The sequence below is a fragment of the Hyposmocoma kahamanoa genome, unplaced genomic scaffold (assembly GCF_003589595.1).
Source record: "Hyposmocoma kahamanoa isolate Upper Pololo Valley unplaced genomic scaffold, ASM358959v1 99750, whole genome shotgun sequence".
Taxonomy (NCBI): domain Eukaryota; kingdom Metazoa; phylum Arthropoda; class Insecta; order Lepidoptera; family Cosmopterigidae; genus Hyposmocoma; species Hyposmocoma kahamanoa.
Genome location: NW_020656027.1, coordinates 1 through 20,911, shown reverse-complemented (window position 1 = coordinate 20,911; position 20,911 = coordinate 1). Strand labels below are relative to the sequence as shown.

The following is a 20,911-nucleotide window of genomic DNA, read 5'->3' as shown; positions in this document are numbered from 1 at the left end:
TTTGTTTGTTTTTATTATTTCTTTTCATCTCGTTTATCGCGCTCAATTTTTACGTTGATAAAATTACTGTTAAGAACTGTCAAAATGTTTTAAAATCAGCTGTAACCTTGCAGCTAAGTTTGGCACGTTAATCTTTTGCTGTCATTGGTCGCGGTGCCCGCGACAACATAAAAATGTAACGTCACGGTGCTCGTGATGTTAGCTATTGTGATAAAATTTTAAAATACCGGTCTAACACTCGAATTTGAGAGCTAAATGTGGATAATAGCTTTATCGAGAAGGCATACAGTTGGGCGACCTCGTTCCATCGCAGACCTTATCTTTGATCCAGGGCTAGGCAGTAGTTAAAAGCAAGTCTTCCCATTTACTTAAAAAAAATACTATCGCCTGGTTACACCCTTCAATCTCGTCTAGCTCACACGACCTACATTCCGACCTCATCGCCATTGCAAAATTACTCTCTTATATTGTTGTATAGTGAAATGTGGCTCGTGTGTCTAAGCACATAAAGTAGTAAAATATAGTATGCATTACTATCTTTGTAATCAATCATCATATTATTCAAATTGGAATATGAAAAATCGATCGACACGTTTGCAGGAAGCCTAATTCATAGCGAGGTCAGTGGTCGGATGAAATATGATCGAGTGTACTTCGACTTAAATTCGAGATCATAATATTGTTGACACATCTCAGGATCGAATTACCAATTGAGTAAGGACAAAACAGCACAGAGCACCTGATGATTACATAATAATCTATGGACTTCTATATACGTAATTGAACACTTATTGAGATTGTTGGTAATAATTTTGAATAACTAACGTGTTAGTACAGGGTTGTATGTAATTATAACTTTTATAAATTTAAAAAGAACCGACCTTGAAAGGTTTGAAATTACACCTATTTGCCAAATTTTATTGGACTCGGTTAGCAGAAAGTGGGTGAAATCCAATGAATCGGTTTCATTATCTAATTTGCCACCCTGAGAGGTGGAATATTTTCTTTAAATTTGAATTGGACCACTACTGAGATATCTCCTTTCCGATAATAAAATCATCGGTTCAAAACTGTCGGAGTTATCGCGTAACATACAAAAAAATACAGTCAAATTAGAACCTTGAAATCGGAGAAAAGGAATGAAGGGGAACAGGATTTTGTAATTGAAATTTAAAGAACTTTACAATCGAATGAAAATGATTTTTCCGTAAATGAAAGTAGTAAAAAAATTAAAATTTTCCGGAATTTTTTTTTTTTTTTTTATCGAGCGAAGTTCACTACCGGTATCTTCCGTTTACATTATCAATCAAATTAAAAAACAAGTTGAATACATTACTTAGGTGTGCATGCTTCATCGTCGACCTCATAGTCACTTTCCATCAAATGAGATGGAGGTCAAATACGCGCTTATTTAAAAAAAAATACATATTTCTTACATCGCAAAACCCATTTTACGTCAAAATATCTATTTCACCTTATGGAACGTAATTGAATGAATGGATGAGTAATTGTGTTGCTGTGTCTGAAAAATACAGACATAACGGGTATTAAGTTACATTGGTTTACTAAAATTACAAGTATTTAGGTTGAGGCTTTAATGCATGACTTGATTGGATCAATTGACTTTGAAATATATGTAATTTAATATTACACAAAATCGAATTTGATACTTTGAACACAAATGTACGGCCAGCGACATGGTAAATGTATAAATAATATTAACTTGAGTTTAATATAACTCTATTAATGAAAGATTACGTAGTGACCAGTATAGAGAGGATACTTCTGTGTTTTGCTCAAATTTGGCCCAAGACTAACATCACATGTAGAAAGAAACAATGTTGGTAAATTGACGGCATAAATTTATAGAGCGTAGAGATATCTCGGTCTGATTGGGCGTCGTTAAAAAGGCCGGGTTAAAAATACCACGAATAAATGGGCATGTCTTTTCAAATGGAAGTTTGTCAGGAGAGTAGCAGATAGAGGTACATGGTCTCTCCACTCTATTAATATTTAGAAATGCTGCTTACTACCTTGACAACAAGGTATTGTGTCCTCCTACATTTTGTCGAAGATTGCGATGTAATTATTAGCTAATACGTACAGTCGTCGCCTGTAACATTATATGTACATAAAAACCGATGGATACCGAAATTACGGAACTTGACTTCAAATGCGTGTATTCATTTCATTGCAACGTTGACGCCTTACCACCTAAGGGTAATATTTGTGTGCAGGTAACGGCAGACATTAGGAGCAACCCGCAGCTTGCTTGTTCGATTTTAATATTAAGAAAAGATTTTTCCAAAAAAAAGGGTCAACAGAACAAGTGATCAGGCTAGCTACAATTTCAAATTTCAGCTTGCAAACAAGACTGTTTTTAAGTTGACAAGTGATAGTATCTATTTTATTAAATAATAAATTACAACTTTTTTGTAAAAAAAACAGACGTTAAAAGTTCGTGGAATTACATGTATGCCAAGTTTTATTGAAATCGGTTACCGGAAACTACGCGAAACCGATTTCATCGCCTAGTTTGACACCCTATAAATAGAAAATTTTCTTAAAATTTAAACAGGACCAATACTGGAGTCCCTCTTTCCAACAAAAAAAGAATCGTCAAAATCGGTTCACAAATACCGGAATAATCACGTAACATATGTACAAAAAAAATACAGTTGGATTAAGAACCTCCTTCTTTTTTTTTGAAGACCGTTAAAAACTAGCTTTGACACCGAAACGATGGAACTAGTAACGATGTTTTCACCTCTATCTAACGTTATGAATGATGATAAAAGAAAAATAGTTCTCATAAATTCATTTCAAAGAATTATTTTCAACTTTTCTTTAACAAACGTGTTCGTTTAAAGCAATAAGCTTCTTATATTAAATTCTTTAATATAATTAAGACGTAAATACTATATGATAACAACAAATTTAAAATAAGTAAGAATAATTAAAGATATATTTTTTATCTTAACATTTTCTTTCTTTTGTTTCAGTCATGGCCTTACTTCTTTATATTTATGATCCTAGAACACATAGTCTTAAGACTAGAAGGTAAAAAAGGAATTAGACTGAATGATGGCATCACTAGCATATCACTTGGAATCTTCCAGGAATGTGGCAGGTATGATTTTTTTTTCTATTCTTTAATCACTTTATTTGAAATAATAGCAATGTAACAAAAGTAATAATGTATTAGCGGATCATACTAACCCTTATCTTAAAATAGGTAATTCGCTGTACCTACCGAGAGGCGAACCAGGTACATTCAGCAGTCAAAGTGCAAACAGTTGTGCCACTAATATTTTGCACGCGTAACGGTTAACGTTAGGAAAGACTTTCTTATATTAGAAATATGTGCTTTTTCCACGCTAGAGTGGAAAAGGTTGATGATGGACTATGACGCACCTAACTTTTCTTTCGATGAAAAAAAAGATAATGACACGTTCAAGTACGCGATTTCTCATACATTATTTAATGAATCCGTTGATATATGTTATTCCTATTATTGTTAGCATTAAATTGACAACGGTAACTAATATTGTTTATTAAATTATTCTAATTCGTCGAAGAACTAAAGATATTTGTTATAGTATAACTCTTTTTTTTCATTTACCACTTTCTTCGGAGATGAAAAGTTATGTGTTTCGCTCGGCAGCAAAGTTGTTCTGCATCTCGTACCTTGAAACGCTCGCTACGCTCAGGAATCTATTTTTGAACCACTCACGACTTTGCAGCCTTGCATAACAAATAGCTTTTATCGAAATTGAGTTATATGCTTATGTTTCTACATAATTTACATGTATATAATATATATATATATATTATATATATATATATATATATATATACTATAATATATATAATATATATATATATATATATATATTTGAGATCAGGAAAAAAGTCAATCTACCTTATTTTTGTAGAAATCTATCTCAATTGGATAGACAGTAAGCTCATAAGGCACAACTGACATCAATAATCACATTTTTTACCATAAAAAGTCACGTTTGACGTTTATACTAATATAAAAGGAATATACATTGTATGGCCGCCTGGCGATAAGTGACACGCCTGTCAATAACAGTTACCGTACCATCGAGTGCTTTAAATCACAGGCGTGTTCTCAGGGCGATTGCTGTGTGAATACTGAGGCTATGCGTCTTTTAATAAACGCTTAAAAATATATATCATGTGAACACCTCGCTGTCTATCCGTTTATAATCGAATACGTTAAAAAATATTACAAGACAATGGCGTGTGAACCAAGGCTTACCCGGAACGCAGTAATGTATACAATACTGCTTGACTTAGAAATAGATCAGGTGGCTAAAAAAATTTATATTAGCTAGGCAGGGAAACCAACACTTCACATGCACTAAACTTAAGTATGTCTTAATCCGATGCTTGCAATGCAAAAGACACTCTTAATACATTGTGTTAAGAGTGTTTTATCAAATTTAATGTCTCATAAGCTTATAAGCACCGTATTTAGTAGCGAAGCGCCTTCAGGGCTTGAGTGTCGTTTATTGCAATATAAGCTCTACTAGTAATAGAAAGCACATACTGTAAATAAATAAATAAAATTAAATTTTAGATAAAAATATATTGAAAGCAAATTGGAACATTAAAACAATTGTGAATTAACAAAAGTAAAAACTAACAAAAAAACCAAAAACTATATGTCGTTGACACATACTAAATACATGATTTCATCTATACTAATGTAATAATTAGCAAACTGCTTGGGTGTTTCAAAATATTACTAACGCCATCCAACGGTGAGCGACGGAACTAAATGTAGGAAGACTCATAATATGCTTGTTATGGCACGTATTTCAACAATTTAAATTATATATTAAAATAGAAGCATTTCCTGTCTCAAATTTAATAATAGTGTTCATAGTAACCACTGGTGAAAGTTCTGAGAAGCACCCTCGTCAATCAATTGACAAGGGTTTACTTTCGTCACAGAGCCTGGGTCTCTGGGCTACTGTTGATTGGACATTATAGGATATGCGCCGAAGGCGTTTATTTATTTTCGAAGGCCAACATATTTATGTACGTGACGTAATGTAGACCTCATCGAATTACCTACTTCTATGTGTCGCCTTCATGTGACAGTAAATCACCAAAAACCATATCGTATTTTACTTGTAAAACTAATATTTTATCCACAATAGATGTTTTTCAATCTGTTATTTGTCACGAAGGTGCTTCCTTTGTTTCTTTTCTTCCACCTAACGTACCTATCTTATTCGTTATTTTTATTTTGCTAACACTTCAGTATAATCATAGATATAGGAAATTTCCTATAAGTATAATACCACATAAAACTGTTACGAATAGTTATTCATTTAGTCATTTGTTTTTGAAAAAGCCAACGTTTTGGGACTTTTTACAGGTCACAAATTATAAGCGGATCTTTCTATTTTTTTCATATTAAATGTGTAGTTCTTTTTTCATGTAACACACATAATATTATATTATGATGATATAACATACATTGCGACTACTGCTTACTCTTTAGTAGCAGTAGAGCTCTTTGTGAATGAGTTCGTCTAGGGAAGTATTGCCCCATTCCCTACTTCTGCTGCCAAGCGGTAATGAAGAGTATGGGTACTGATGAAATTACAGGCACATGAGACTTGCCAACTTGTGGTGAGGGCACAGTGGCATTGCCCCTCGGACCTCTGCGATTACAAGCTCTGAGTGGCACTGCAACTGTCATGGACAGGCGTGTAGCTTACCATCAGGCGCACGACTTGTTCGCCTCGTCACTTGATATTATAAAAAAACTTTTTAATAATACATCTCAAAGTCACTGTGACTTTGATTTGTTCTGTGTAATTTTAAAAATGTTTATGTACACTTCATATACAATACACCATAAATTCACCATACACTCATTTGTTACTAATATAGTATAAGGTTGCTTACTAACAAACTATGGACCTATGGTGGCTGAAAATAAAAGATTTTTATTTTTATTTTATTTATTTATTTATAATAAATATAACAGACACAGTCAGGCGAGAAATTACCAAACGTCACTTTTAAACATCTCGTAACTGGCGATCTTAGTCTATTTTTTTCCATCCTATAAGCTGGCAATGATACCCTAACTTAGTATATTTGTTTTTTAATTTTAGTTGTTATTATTTGTTTTATTACTCAGTAGTTTTTTGTAGTTGTATATATTTTTTTTTAACTTTGACTTCGTTAAGCACTTTATGTTGTTTACCAAAGGTGGAAATTCGTAAATGGCATTTGATCACGCTTATTTAAGTTTAACTATAATTGTATTAATTAAATGTTTTTTTCCAAAAATGTGTAAAAAAAATCAGCCTTTACACTGCCTGAATTATATTAAATTCCTGTGTACTTCACAGGTTACTCTGGAGAGGAGCTGAATACTATCTTTACACTTGGATTTACCAACACCACAGATTAATCGAGTTACCCTGGGATAGTGTATTAACGTGGTACGTTACGGCCATTGGCGTAGACTTCTGTTACTATTGGATGCACAGAATGTGTCACGGTGAGTTATTGTATTCAAACTTTACAGCATAATAAAATATAGCGTGCTCTAAATTACCTCTAAATATATATACAGAATGTAATAGAAGCACTAGGCTCCTTGTGAAAGGGTTCGTCCAGAGAAGTACTGCCACCTTACCTATTTCTGCTACGAAATTCCACAAAATTTTACATTTTTGCTACATTACCTAGGCAAAAATTTATTTTTAAAATTCGAATGAATTTATCTGATTTTTTTCTCTTCCGATTTCCGTAAAAATACGTTAGGGGACAATTTACAATAGTAGAGTATAAGTATTATTTTGTTTCTAAAAGGCAATGTTTATATATTTTGGCGTTTTCATTTGTTTTGGCCAATATTGCAATTGTTTTAAAATCATAAAACAAAAGCAGCGCAATCGACCCCAAACAGATATGTAATGTAATGCTCTATGATTTTTTTTGGTCTGCCCGATTCCGCAGTGGGAATTTTAACGACTTGCGAGCTATTTCTAAATAACGGCTGTCTATTCCAACTACAGTGAAATTTGCAGAATGGTTTGATGTAACTGTGTCCACAATACCGGTCGATTTCACCCTAAAGTTAGAATTTAAAAATCGAACTACCATAAAGAAGTAAAGAAAAATTATTTATTATATATTATATATTATTAAAACGGTGATTTACAGACAAAACATAACAAAAATAAAATAAATTAAGTTAAAACACAATGTAAAAACAATTATATTTAAAATGTTACCATAATGGTCTCCTTTTTGTCAGCTTTTTGTAACGAGATGGAATATGTCTCGTTACGTTGGTTTTCAGTCAAGCCGGAAAAATGACAGAGATGATGTCGCTTTGCCCAAGTAAAAAAAGATAAAATAAACTCAACTAAGTCCAAATCAAAAGTAATAAAAATGTACGCATAGGTTAGGAGGCATGTGGTTAATAACCCACATACAAAATCGGAACTGATGGGGCATGTATTATGTGTTCTCACGTTTGTGAGATGGATGTTTAGTGGGATGTTAATTCCATTAGTAAAGTGGCTCTGATCTGATTACACGTAAACACAGCACGGCAGCCATTTCCGTTCGACAACAGAGCAAATAGTAAAAATTTCTTAAAAGATGATCTGAAGGCATTTCATATTTTTTTTATAATATCAAGTGACAGGACGAACAAGTCGTGCGCCTGATGGTAAGCTATACGCCTGTCTATATCAGTTGCAGTGCCACTGAGAGCCCATCACCCTGAGACATAAGTTGATAAGTCCCATGTGCCTGTAATTTCACCAGCACCCTGACTTACCCTTCAAAACCGGAACATAGTAATGCTGACATTACTGCTTGGCGGCAGAAATAGCGGTAAGGTGTCAGTACTTCCCTGGAGGAACTTTCACAAGGAGCTGTACTGCTACTAAAAACATTGATAGTATGTCATTTCACCACCAATAAAAGATATGTAATTTTTTATGTTACGTTGTGGCATTTTTTAATGAATGTTAACTAAGGTTAAAAAGTATTTTATTGTATCATTACTTATGATAAAATATGTATTATTTATAATAATTACAAACGATCAGTGATGAAGGCTAACGACAAACACAAACAGTGCCCATATAAAACTTACCCAGAAAAAATTGTTGATAACTGTTTGCTGCTCCAGTCGTAGAGTATTCTGCCAGTTTATAGATATAGTAGTAGCTATCTGATCATGACGTCTGATTACTGCTATTTCTACATGTAAACCCCAGAATGCACACTTTCGAACAAACCGTCTTCACTTTACCGGAGTTGGAGATTGAAGCCTTAGCAACTTGGCGCCTACCGACTACAAATTTTTCCACAATTAAGATAATTATCTACAAAGAAAACAAATTAGTTCCCATGAAGTAGTCGAAAATGAGTTCTAAGTGGATTTCCCTTCTCCATTATCCTACGGCAAAGGAGTAAACGAGCTTGAAACAAGTTGACAGAAGTATATTCGTGACACGGATGTATAATTTCATCAAATAAATGTAATGTTATTTACGAAACATGTTTTATATTTGAATTATTTTATATATAAAGACAATTACTCTAGATTTTATAGGTGTAATCCATTTTAAACTGGATTTTTGAGCATATTTTGTTTAGCAAACTAATCTCGTTCTTACCATGATTCAATGTTGTTTATGGCTTCAGTCAGTTCTCATAAACATGCTGAAAATTTGTCTGGAATTCGTTATTCAAATCTTAACTAACATCAGAGAGCGATATTAATAAATTTACGTTCAAACCGGGGTGGTGCGGGATGCTCCGATCCCTTTTTTGTAAAACATTCGTTAGCATGTAGCTTGGATAGCGCCATTAGTGGCGTGACGTCACGAACGGCGGTTACCGTTTCCTAAATCCTGATTTATGCATGCCTATTTTTCAATGACAATAATGTTTTCACAATGGAGTTTATATCCATTTGTGAAGACTATATTAAAAAGCATATAATTGTTGATGCTTGTCAAAACTATAGTGGTTAATTTTATATTGATATACTTCACAAACAGCTTGGATTACATCACATAGACTAACCTGATAAGTTTAACTTACGACAGGTTAAGGGGCGCAAGAACACGACCGTAAATAATTCAAGTAGACGTTAAGACATAGTTACCCAAAATTTAATCTGTTTGAGGGTGGAAACCGCGTTTAATGGTTTGAAATTCAAACTTGAATGTTGGAATAATAATCTGGGTCGCTTAACAATGTCTTCTAATAACTAAACCTAAACCGTAAAACACGTAGTTTTGTAAAGAGTTTTTGAATGCTACAAATTATTTCAATTACAACTGTTTTGGACAGCTAAACAAAAGAGGTCCAATTAGCAAACGCTCAAGAAGTTTTTATTCAATTCTGACTTTCGGAACCATTTAAATCAGAAAGGGAACGCAGTCGTGTTTTGTTTCGCTGTCGCTTTTTTTCTTCAATTGCGACCCGCCAATTTTGTTTTCTTTTTACAAGGCTTTTGAATTATAATTTTAATGCCGAAACTATTATTTCAACTTAATTAATATCTACTTATTTTGTCATTGTTTTGTATTTTTATTCCACAGAGGTGCACATATTATGGGCGCAACATCAAGTACATCATACGTCTGAAGACTTCAACATGGGTGTTGGGATCAGACAATCAGTTTTGCAAGGATGGTGTGGATTTGTAAGTACCCACATCTTAGATTTTTTACTGTACTAATAAACTACGTGGAAGTTGAAAAATGGTACCAAACTCTCACGAAACCTAACAAGCTATATGGAAAGAAATTCATATGGCTTCTTAGAGAAGAAAATGACATAAAATTCTTAGGCCCGACACTTTGTTTTTATAGCTACGACCACTAAAACTGAAATTTAAACTACTATGTCATAACATTAAAGTATATTACTATTCGCCACCTAAAAATTCCCAGCCGTGCCGTTCACATTAGTGAGAGCCGGGCTTTAGTAGATTTGTATAGTCTTCAAGCTTGTTTGGATCAAAATAGTGCACTAAGTGGCAAGTATACCATTTAGTTTGAGGCAGTCACTGCCTACCAGTGTGTGGTCTAAATCACTTGATACTATATTCTGTATTCTATCCTTAAGCTGGGCATGGTTCAGATTCAGATTCATTTATTTCTCAAATATGATAAGATTAATTGTCAAAATATCTCAAAGTATAAGAAATTATATTGAGATTGTCAAACACAAATTAAAATTATAAGATGAAAAAAACACAATATTAAATTAGAAAATTCATTAGTAATAATATTGTTGTCATTAAATTACATATGAAATATCATTCTCCATTAAGGATAGTATTAAGTTGATAATAAATATACAAAAATATGTCAGTGCAATAAAAATTGAAATGAAGTACAAAATACTCAATAGCGTTACATTTTTAGGTCCATGAATTCATTTACAGAGTATAAAGCAGGTATAAAGGATTTTCCAAGAAAAAGTCTTTCAGCCGGCGGCGCCTAAATGGTTCGTCAGATGTTCAAGTCTGACAGTAGCGGGTATATAGACACTCATAATATGTAGGTCCGATGACATGCGGGTTTTTCTCTGCAAGTGCCATGGCACTTACAGAGTCGGGGGACTGTTCTCAAATGACCGGCGGAACGGGATGCCAGAAACATTTACAGTAAATGAAGAAAGACTATTTCTAACGTACATTATAATTTCGTATAATGTAAAGTAAGTAGTCCGTCATTATGCGTGCTTTATATTTATTCTTCTCTCTTTATATTTATTTTCGTCGCAAATTACCAACGTTACTGAAATAAATCTTTGGAATTAAGCAAATGTTGTCCACGCAGCGTGCACATGAATCCATTAAGGTAATAAATGATAGGGGAGGAGAAGAGGGAAGCCCACATAAATATTTGTACATCTAAGTATGTGTACTTATAGGTACAGATATACATGTCTGCATATGATACTCTTGCTTGTGTTATGAAAAATTATCAAAGTCTTACCTTTATCACCCACCGGCTTTAAATATGTGATATAACTGCCCGCCTCAGTCGCCGAACGGTTACCATGCTGGTTTGCCACGCGCAGGTACCGAGTTCGATTCCCGGACCGGTAGAAATATTTGAATGACCTACATTTATTTCTCTCGTGCGTTTGGCTGTAATTTGTGGTTGTTTATATGTATGTCCATGGCACCCGGGATACAGGGTATTCCTAGTGCGGGGCTATGAGTGTGTGCGTTTAAAAAAAATCATACAATAAATATACTAATATGAATATATTTATTATACGCTATGTTATTATGTGGCTTAGTTGGCATAGCGTCTGGCACGGTTTGGTAGGAGACGTCGGTTCGATCCATAGATATAGGAAAGTTCGATCTTTGTATTAATAATTATAACAAACTAGTGGAGTAATTTCACAAAAAATAATTATATATCTTGGTGGTGAAACATCTTGACATTCAATAAAAACTTATTTACAATTAAAAGCGACATCTCTAGCCAGGGCTGGCAGCTGTAAATGTATCTAACTGGGTGACGAAATACTTTCATAGAATTATCACAGATGGGGGCTACGTCTAAAACTTCGTTAAAAACCAAAAATAATGATCCGACAACAAGCATATAGAGAAGTTCGTGACTGGTGGCTGGTTCGTTCCGTTGCTTAGTTGGCATCTGGCGCTGTTTGCTAGGAAACGTAGAACTTTTCTAGGTGTTCGATATTTGTATTAATAATAATGTTAGTAATTCAAAAGGCAGTCTACTTAGAAATTCAAATAAAGTCGAAATCAAAGTAATATACGTTACGTATCTATTCTTACGTTTTTGGTACTGCTACACATTGGAAATTAAATATTTTTTTCGGGCTACAATTGCGTATGTTTGTTTTTTTTTGGTTCTTAGAAAAAACAAATATACGCGATTTAGTTCCGAAAAAATACTTAGTTTCATTTTCAATATTTATTTACGATTTAAAATAGTATAAACATCACCCTATTACTAGTCATCTGGTTAGTTACGATGTTACGCTGCTAGTTATCCCGTTAGTTGCTATGTTAGTCTTTGAAGTTACCCGCTTAACTTTTAGTTACATTGCGCTGTTAGTTTTGGGAGTTAGATGGCAGTGGATACACTAGGAAATAGATTTATTGAAGCATTCAATCGCTGAAAAACTCATAGACCAACGAATAAGCAGTCTTTTAACCTTTCCATACACTCTTCAATTATTTACGTCGGTATGTAATTATTTACGTCACGTACTTTTTTAAGCGTGTAAAGGTAGACAGAATATTTCAAAATATTATATGAAAATCTACTTAGGAATATAAAGTACCCTATTAAAAAGAACATTTTATACGTGTTTGTCCTTTATTATAATTAGTTTACGTTATAGTCTTAAAATTCCTAAATGTTAATGGTGAATTAAGATTTCATCATATTTTAACTGCATAGATAACAAATTTAGTAGTCAGTACGCTCCTTGTGAGAGATTTCTTTATTTTGTATTACTGCTTTCCTATTTTTAACCGACTTCAAAAAAAGGAGAAAGTTCTCAATTCGACTGTATGTTTTTCTATTGTATGTATGTTACGCGATAACTGAACCGATAAATGAACCGATTTTCATGATTATTTTTTTGTTGGAAAGAGGGTACCTCGATAGTGGTCCCATTTAAATTTGAAGAAAATCATCCACCTCTAAGGGTGGCTGTTCACGCATGAAGATTCATTTTTATAAATAGCGCCTAAATTGTATTATAAGGAGCAATTATTTTAATGGTTGATTTTGCTATTCTCCAATTCAAGGCGTTTTTGTCTCTCAATATACTTTGAGTAGTGAGAACCGTTTTTTATTTTCTCCTATGTCAAGTACCGTATAGTAGCGAACTAGGGGATGAATCCTGAATTCCGGTAACCGATTCCAATAAAACTTGGTAATTATATGTAATTCCACGTAATTTTGAGGTCGGTTCTTTTAGTACTCTGTACTGAGATTATGAAGGATAAGGATACTGGTGAAATTGCCGGCACATGAGACTTATTAACTTTTGTCTCAGAGTGACAGGAAAAGTAGGAGTCTCCCTGGTTATCTTTGCATTTTAAAAGTCTGAGTGGCACTGCAAGTGCTATGGACAGGCGTGTTCCGTCACATGGTACTATAAAAAGAAAAAAATCTTATTTTTTTGTAATAAATGCTCATTGCAAACTTGAAAATAGATTTAATAATAGCACCAAAATATGAAATTGATGGTATTTAGTAAGAGAAATTTAAAAATAGAAAATTATATTTGTAGCGGATTGTTAGTTTGAAAGATGCCCCTAGATGGCGTTGACCATTTTTAAGTCATCTGTAAAGTGAGCAGATGTGGCGATTTTAAATTTAATGTGTGCACTAAATAAAAAATAGCCAATAAAGTTACGTATATTTATTAAAATAAATACAAATAAAAAACATAATTTCAAAATTTGAAATCTTAAGATATTATTATTTGAAAAAATAAAAATAATATGAATTTTATACTAAAAACATTTATTTAATTTGAAGTCGACTAGAATTTTAGAACTAATAAACACTTCTGTAAAATAAATGGGTGCCTAAATCTTTTCTTTCAAACTTTTCAAATTTTATAGAAAAGAAGTTTTGTATGCATAATATTTACATGGATTTGGAAGTTCTAAACCTTTATGTGCTGCAACGCCGTGGTAGCCTAAGGTCGCAAATTCGGAACAGGGTGGCGCGTTCAGCGCGGAGTTCAAAATTTGTGCATACATTGCGCGCAAACGTGTGTCTTGTGTTGGATACATTTAACACAAGACACAATAAACACGCAACACTTGAAGCGCCACTGTTGTGAATCTGTGGCCTAATGGTTTGACCTACCGCCTCTCAATACGGGCTCGTACCTCTGAAATTCTCGGAACTTATGTGCAAAATGTAATTGAAATTTATCATGAGATTTTCGTTGAAAGAAAACATAGTGATGAAACCTGAACGTGGAAGAAGATCCACAAACATCGGAAAACTTTTTTTTATAATATTAAGTGACAGGAGGAACAAGTGTGCTTGATGGTAAGATACATGCCTGTCCATAACAGTGCAGTACCACTCAAAAACCTGAGAGGCACTTCCACTTCGCCCGTCACGAGACATAAGTTGATAAATCCCATGTGCCTGAAATTTCACTAGCACCCTTACTCTTCAAAACTGGAACACAGTAATGCTTATATTACTTGGCGGCAGAAATAGGTAAGGTGGCAGTGCAGTACTTCCCTGGACAAACTCTTTCACAAGGAGCTCTACTGCTACAAAAGTGTGAAAACGTGTGAAGTCCTCAACCCGCATTGCCCAACAGTAGGACGTATAATTGGATTGATGATGATTATGCGCAACAAGCAATAAACCATAGCTTTAGCCATCTCATGTACCGCTCCTGTCTTCATGAACGATAATGCTTGCGCACACCGAGCGGATAAAGTAGACGCTTACCTGACTGACGCTGTGATTCGCCGTTTAGACTGACCACACGAAATCCCGACCTCAATTCCCTGTGTGTTAGAGCAGTATATCCAACCCTACAGAATATCCGAGACCATGAAACTGTTATTATTGCCAAATTTGAATGTATTCCTCGAGAAATCATAAAAAAACCTTATTCAAAACATGCCACGAATAATTACAGAAGTCATCTCGTTAAGGTTCCTTGATTCAAATTTTCATTTTTCTTTTGTAACTATTGCAGGACAATAATAATTGTCAGTTAAAGGTCACTTTTTGTTGGAGAATTGAGTACAAAACTAGGAAAAAATTCAAATTAACAAAGGCTAATTTCCATACCAAAAGTTTTAAAATCTTCGTTAATCATGTTTATTTCATTTTGTTGCATTAAGATATCACTTTTTTTATGTTACTAGGTGACGGGACGAACAAGTTGTGCGTCTGGTGATACACGGTACCCTACCCCTACCCTGCCTATATCTGTTGCTGTACTCAGAGCCATAAATTGCAAAGATTTGAGGAATACTGTCACTGCGCCCGTCACCTGAGACATAAGTTGGGGCTTTTCAAGGCTAGAGTCAAAGTCAAATGCGCACTTATTTTTAATAAAAAAGTGGCAGTACTTCCCTGGACGAACTCTTCCACAAGGAGCTCTACTGCTACGAAGATAGCTACACTAGTACTTTATCTCGAAAGACTCGTAGGTGCCCATTATAATTGCATTATGAAACAAAACTAGAAGTGGCCAACATTTAGGCGCTATTTCGGGATTTAATTACATTCAGAAAATTTGTGTACAATTATACGATTACATTACTCGGGCTTAAAGATAGTACATTGAATAGTCAAGAAAACCATATTTCAAATATAAATGTAATGTATAATGGTAGTAATACATCATGGTATTCAATAATCTTAATATTACAATTATTAAAGCGACTTCTCTTGTCACCCACTGGTAGCTGTAAAGTTACCTGGCTGAGTGAAGAAAAACTATTTTTTTTATTTAATAATAGGGGTTAAAGTATGAAATTGCCGATTTGTACTGAAAATCTAAATTGTTTATTTTTTAAATTTTTAACAAATTTATTTAATCAAAATAGTTGCCATTATTATCTATACATTGCTGCCATCTAATGGGAAGGTTATTAATGCCTTTGCGATAGAACTCCGACGATCTAGACTGCACAAACTGTGTGAAAGCATTTTGTACTGCCTCCTGGGAAGAAAACTTCTTGTCACGTAGATAATTGTCCAAATCACGAAAAAAATGGTAGTCCGTTGGAGCAAGGTCTGGTGAATACGGAGGATGACGAATGGTTTCTAACTGCAGTTCCTGAAGGGTCAAAATGGTTTCTCGTGCTGTGTGAGGTCTCGCGTTGTCGTGGAGCAATAATGGTGAAGATGGATTCATGAGTCGGGGCTGTTTTACTGCTAGTTTTGTCAACATGGTTCGGAGTTCGGCACAATAGACATCTGCCGTTATTGCTTGACCAGATCGGAGAAAACTATAGTGAATAACACCATGCTGAGACCACCAAACAGTTACCATTACCTTTTTATTGGTAAGTTTTGCTTTAGGACACTGTTGTGGCATTTGACCTGGGGTCAGCCATTGCATTTTTCTTTTCCGGTTATCATAAAGAATCCACTTTTCATCACATGTTACAATTCGATCCAATATTCCTTCATTTCTGTACCGGTTCAACAAGGCAACACAAGTTTCAACACGCGTTTCTTTCTGCAGATCAGTCAAATCATGAGGCACCCATTTTTCGTATTTTTTTATTTTATTGATTTGACGCAAGTGAGTCAATATTGTGGGTAAGGTAACGTTAAACCATGCCGCTAATTCCTGGGTAGTTTGACTAGGATCGGCTTCCACTATCTCTCTTAATTCATCGTTATTCACCTGTGTGGGCGGTCTTCCTCGTGACTCGTTCTTTAAGTCGAAATTTCCATCACGAAAGCGTTTAAACCAAAATCGCACGGTGCGTTCATTAGTAGACCCCTCTCCAAACGCAGCATTGATATTGCGGGCTGTTTCTGCCGCGTTAGTTCCGCGTCGGAACTCGTATTCAAAAATCACTCGAATTTTCGCAGTATCCATCTTTCTTGTCTAAATTGAATAACAAAAACAATTGAAAGTCGATATTCAAATGTTTCAAATTAAAAAAAAAATAAAATCACAGAAACCATTTGAAAAAAGTTTCATTCGAAAACCTCAAACCATGAAGATTCTATGAAAATTCAAAGAACCTATTGCAATAAAACGGCAATTTCATACTTTAACCCCTAATATATTTTACAATGGTTTATTACATACATGCAGCTGTAGCTCTAAGGGTTTATCCGTCCACAGCGATTCGTTCTAACAAATGTTACCTTAGTTTATTTTTACATTTTACATTTTCCCTCTACATATAGATCTTGAATGCACGCAGACAATTCATTTAATAATTTAGGAATTATATAATCTAATTTTTGAGTACCATATACATTATTTGTTTTAGGTAGTAAATATGTTTTGGTTTCTAAGATTCTTAAATTTTTTGGTCCCTGGTATTCACATAATTTATGTACATAATTAAATTCAGTCAAAATTGAAAGTTTGACTTTATCAAAAACACTCATTACTTGACAATAGCTAAATAACCCAACATTATTATATTTATATTTATTTTTAATGCGATTTAAAACAATAGTTTTTTAGATTCTTATTTGTAAGTTATAGATTTCTTAAGAGACGTATTATATGTTAAACCATAACTACTTATACAGATCACAGAATCGGCTAGGGCCATATACATTAATCTTAGAGTTTTGTAAGATACCTTATATTTAAGCACTGAAAATTTTCCTAGAACAGATCTCAATTTTGCATATAAATAGTTTTTGTGTGGTCCCCAGCTAAATCTGTCATCGATCACAACCCCTATATACATACGACTATCTACTGCTTCTAAAGATAAATGTGAGAAATGATTGTCGGCTTGAAAGGTACTTTATTATGTGATGAGCGTATGTGTATAAGTTTTGTTTTTTACGCATTTATCACTAATCCTATCCATATAAATAATTGATTAAAATCATATTCACATATATTCACATTCGTATCAGTCCGGGCTACATTTAAATCTTTATTGACTACTAAAAGACAAGCATCATCAGCGAACTGATATACAGAACCTCTTTTAATGACATTCGACATATCATTCACGTAAAGTAAATATTCTGTCGGCCCAAAAATCGAGCCTTGTGCTATGCTTTGTGCATAGATTTGTCATCCAAAAACAAAGATCGCAACAAACACATAGAAAAACGAAGGCGCTAGTTCGGACCTATTTCCGCTTCTTATGGACGGCCAATAACTTCCGCAAGTTAAGAGTTAATGATTACAATGAAATATTAATTTTTTCACAGGTCTTTTATCTCCCACTGGCGCTGGCAATACCCCCATCGCAGTTCGTGATGCACCATCAGTTCAGCTACCTCTACATGTTCTGGATTCACACTAAGGCTATTAAGAGCCTTGGACCTTTAGAATATATTTTGAACACGCCTAGTCATCATCGAGTGCACCATGGTAAGATAATATGTCTAAATTTATCACACCAACATTTAGTACTACGAAGTAATGTACTCGAAGAAAAACAAAGTGTATGTGTGAATATATTTTTCTTTTTATTTATTTTGAGACTGAAAAGAGCCGCTGGGCTATAATAATAAAAGGGAGAAGGGAACCATTAAGGTAATTTTCCTTCATCTTCTGGAACGTTCCATATCTTCCATCTCATCTGATCATAATCTGTTCGACTGACTGCAGATTTTGAAGCCAAAAATAAAATAGGAACTTGTTTTGAATTTTGATCAGACGAAAATTTTTGCTTGTTGTGTGCGATATAAGCTATTGGTAGCATATAAAATAAATAAAATTAAAATTAGTGGGTACGGATCTGAACTCGCACCTCTGTGTTTCTCAGAATTTCTGTTTGAAATTTAATTTTAAATTTACTATGAGCTTTTTGGTGAAGGAAAACATTATCATGAAACCTGCACGTCGAAGAAGGTACGCAACCTTCGGAAAACACGTGAGGTCTCCTCCCGCACGGGACCAGCGTGGCGGACTATGGCCTAATCCCGTCCCTGAGCATCTCTCACTGAAGTGGGACGTATGAATGGGTTGAAGATGATAATGATAATTATATGACAATGCCATCTAATCCTTAGGACCGTACCATAGGTATTAGTAATGTAGTATAACCATAACGTATTAGTTAACATTGAAAAGTATGGCGACTCTCCAGTATGTTACTTATTTTATCACCTAAGTCGTTTCTATTAACGATAAAAAGACTCAAAGTCTACAGTAAATATCACTAAGACCTTTGTAAATAAACAATCCTATTCTCGATTGTATTCGTAACATAATCGGCAAAGATTTTTAACGCAAAAACAAAAATTTGCAAGATCTTTTTTATTTCTTCACAGCCGTGTAAAAATAATGACATGTATTTATCTCTCATGTAATCGTACATCAAAAGTACTTTTATCATAATAATGTGAAATGAATTATGTATATACGAAATGTATAACTCTCTAATTTTTAGCACAAAGAAGTTAACGACTAATTTCTTTCTCTCTTTTTTCTCTTACTTTAAACGCCTCTCCTGCAAAAATTGGCATTTTACAGATGTGTCCTCATTACAATGAGGGTGCGAATTGTAGCCACTAATTTGTCATATCTGTCATTGTCATACGAGTTGACGTGGGACACCTGCCTACGTCCACTTATTGCTAAGTGCCGACCAGTTTCGATTGTGAAGTTCTGAGAATACCAAAAATTGTTTTCTATCGCACGATGTTGACCCCGTGGTTAATTACGGAAGAAAAAATAATGGAAGTGCGTTAAGTCTCGATTACTATCGGAACCGCTGTCGCCAATACTCACACATTATATATATAATTTAAAGCACGATGAAACCTTGATAATAAGTGATAATCGTAGTTTCAAATTTAAAAAGAAATAACAAATTCTGGACTGTTAATATAATTTAAACTTCACCCTGTTGGCTACCCTTGAAAGCTCAATACCATCAATACCTATTGTTATTGCAAGTTACGACGCTTTGATTTTTATATTGAAATTTCAATCAATGTGCTGCCATCTAGCGGTTAATAGCTGAACGACGACAAATTCGAAATGTTTACTGAGTTCTCCAAACAAGAAGCGACTACTTGTTTGCGATATTTACGCATCTTGTAAAAACATGATTACGATAAACAGAAAATTGAAAATTTATTAAAATTAACTAAAATAAGACTGGATGATGATACGAAACACCATCATAGTTAATATTACAAGCTATTATATAAGCAACTATCATTTTTGGACTCCAAAGTAGCGAAATAAGGCATTTTCTACGATTTTCGAGAGATTGTGCGAGATAATTGATAACGTATAAAACGAAAATAGGAGACTGAGCTAAAGTTTGCGGAACTCCGCGAACTGTTGACACTTGTGGCATGCAAACTAAGCACTTCTACTGTGTTTATTGTTCTGTGCCATTTATCGTGCTATTACCCGGTAAGATAAAGTGGTTCAACAAGTTGATTTAATTTGAGACGTCTTAAATCTCTAGGGCCTGTTATTATTTTCCTTGAAATCTGTGAAAGTTACTTACTGGAGAAAGTTTTAACTGTAACACGGTACATGGAACCCAGTATCACCTAAGGAATTGCCCTAACGAAGTTGTGATTTATATCCCTCCTGAGATGTTAGGATCCAATAGAAAAGGTACGCATTTCGTTTTTTAGTTTTCAAAGTAGATGCTAAATTATTAATGCTTTTACTTTACATCCTTTGTCTACAGTATCTACGCCCTTACCTACGCCTTATTTGTAATGGAGAATAATGTCTGATCGTAAAGTCATCGAAATACTTTCTTTTTACAAAATTCATCAGTCAACCCTTTTTTATTTTTTTATTTATTGTACAGATAAAATAAATCGATGTCCAAATCACCTTAGAAGACAAACTTATTATGTCGGCAAAACTTGGAAATACAACGTTAATATTATTTGTTACGCACCCTTTCTCCGAATCCTGAAATTCCTTGTAAGGGAATCTAGAGCTCTTTGGTACTTAAAAGTTTCCAAAAGAACTCAGATTATTTGAAAATATTCAGTCCCTTCCTTGATTTTCAAATCAAGGAAGGGACTGAATATTTAAAGTACAGTATAGGAAATTTAAGCTTTGTTTTCTTAAGGATGTTATTTTAACTCGTTACAGTATATCAGTCACTCATGTGATGAAAAAATTGTCAATAAAAATACTTTACATAGCCACCTCGGTGTGAATAGACGTAACTTACGATATTAAC

General features: G+C 34.1%; 1 protein-coding gene across 1 annotated transcript; it reads left to right on the top strand.

Moving 5' to 3' along the window:
• Positions 1–3,002: 3,002 nt before the first annotated feature.
• LOC113239273 (alkylglycerol monooxygenase-like) lies at positions 3,003–18,188 on the top strand (the record flags this gene model as incomplete). Its single annotated transcript, XM_026476194.1, has 4 exons — positions 3,003–3,130; positions 6,402–6,553; positions 9,627–9,730; positions 17,952–18,188. Coding segments are annotated over 4 exons (621 nt in total), but the record flags the coding sequence as incomplete, so codon positions are not given.
• Between the last annotated feature and the right edge of the window lie 2,723 nt (positions 18,189–20,911).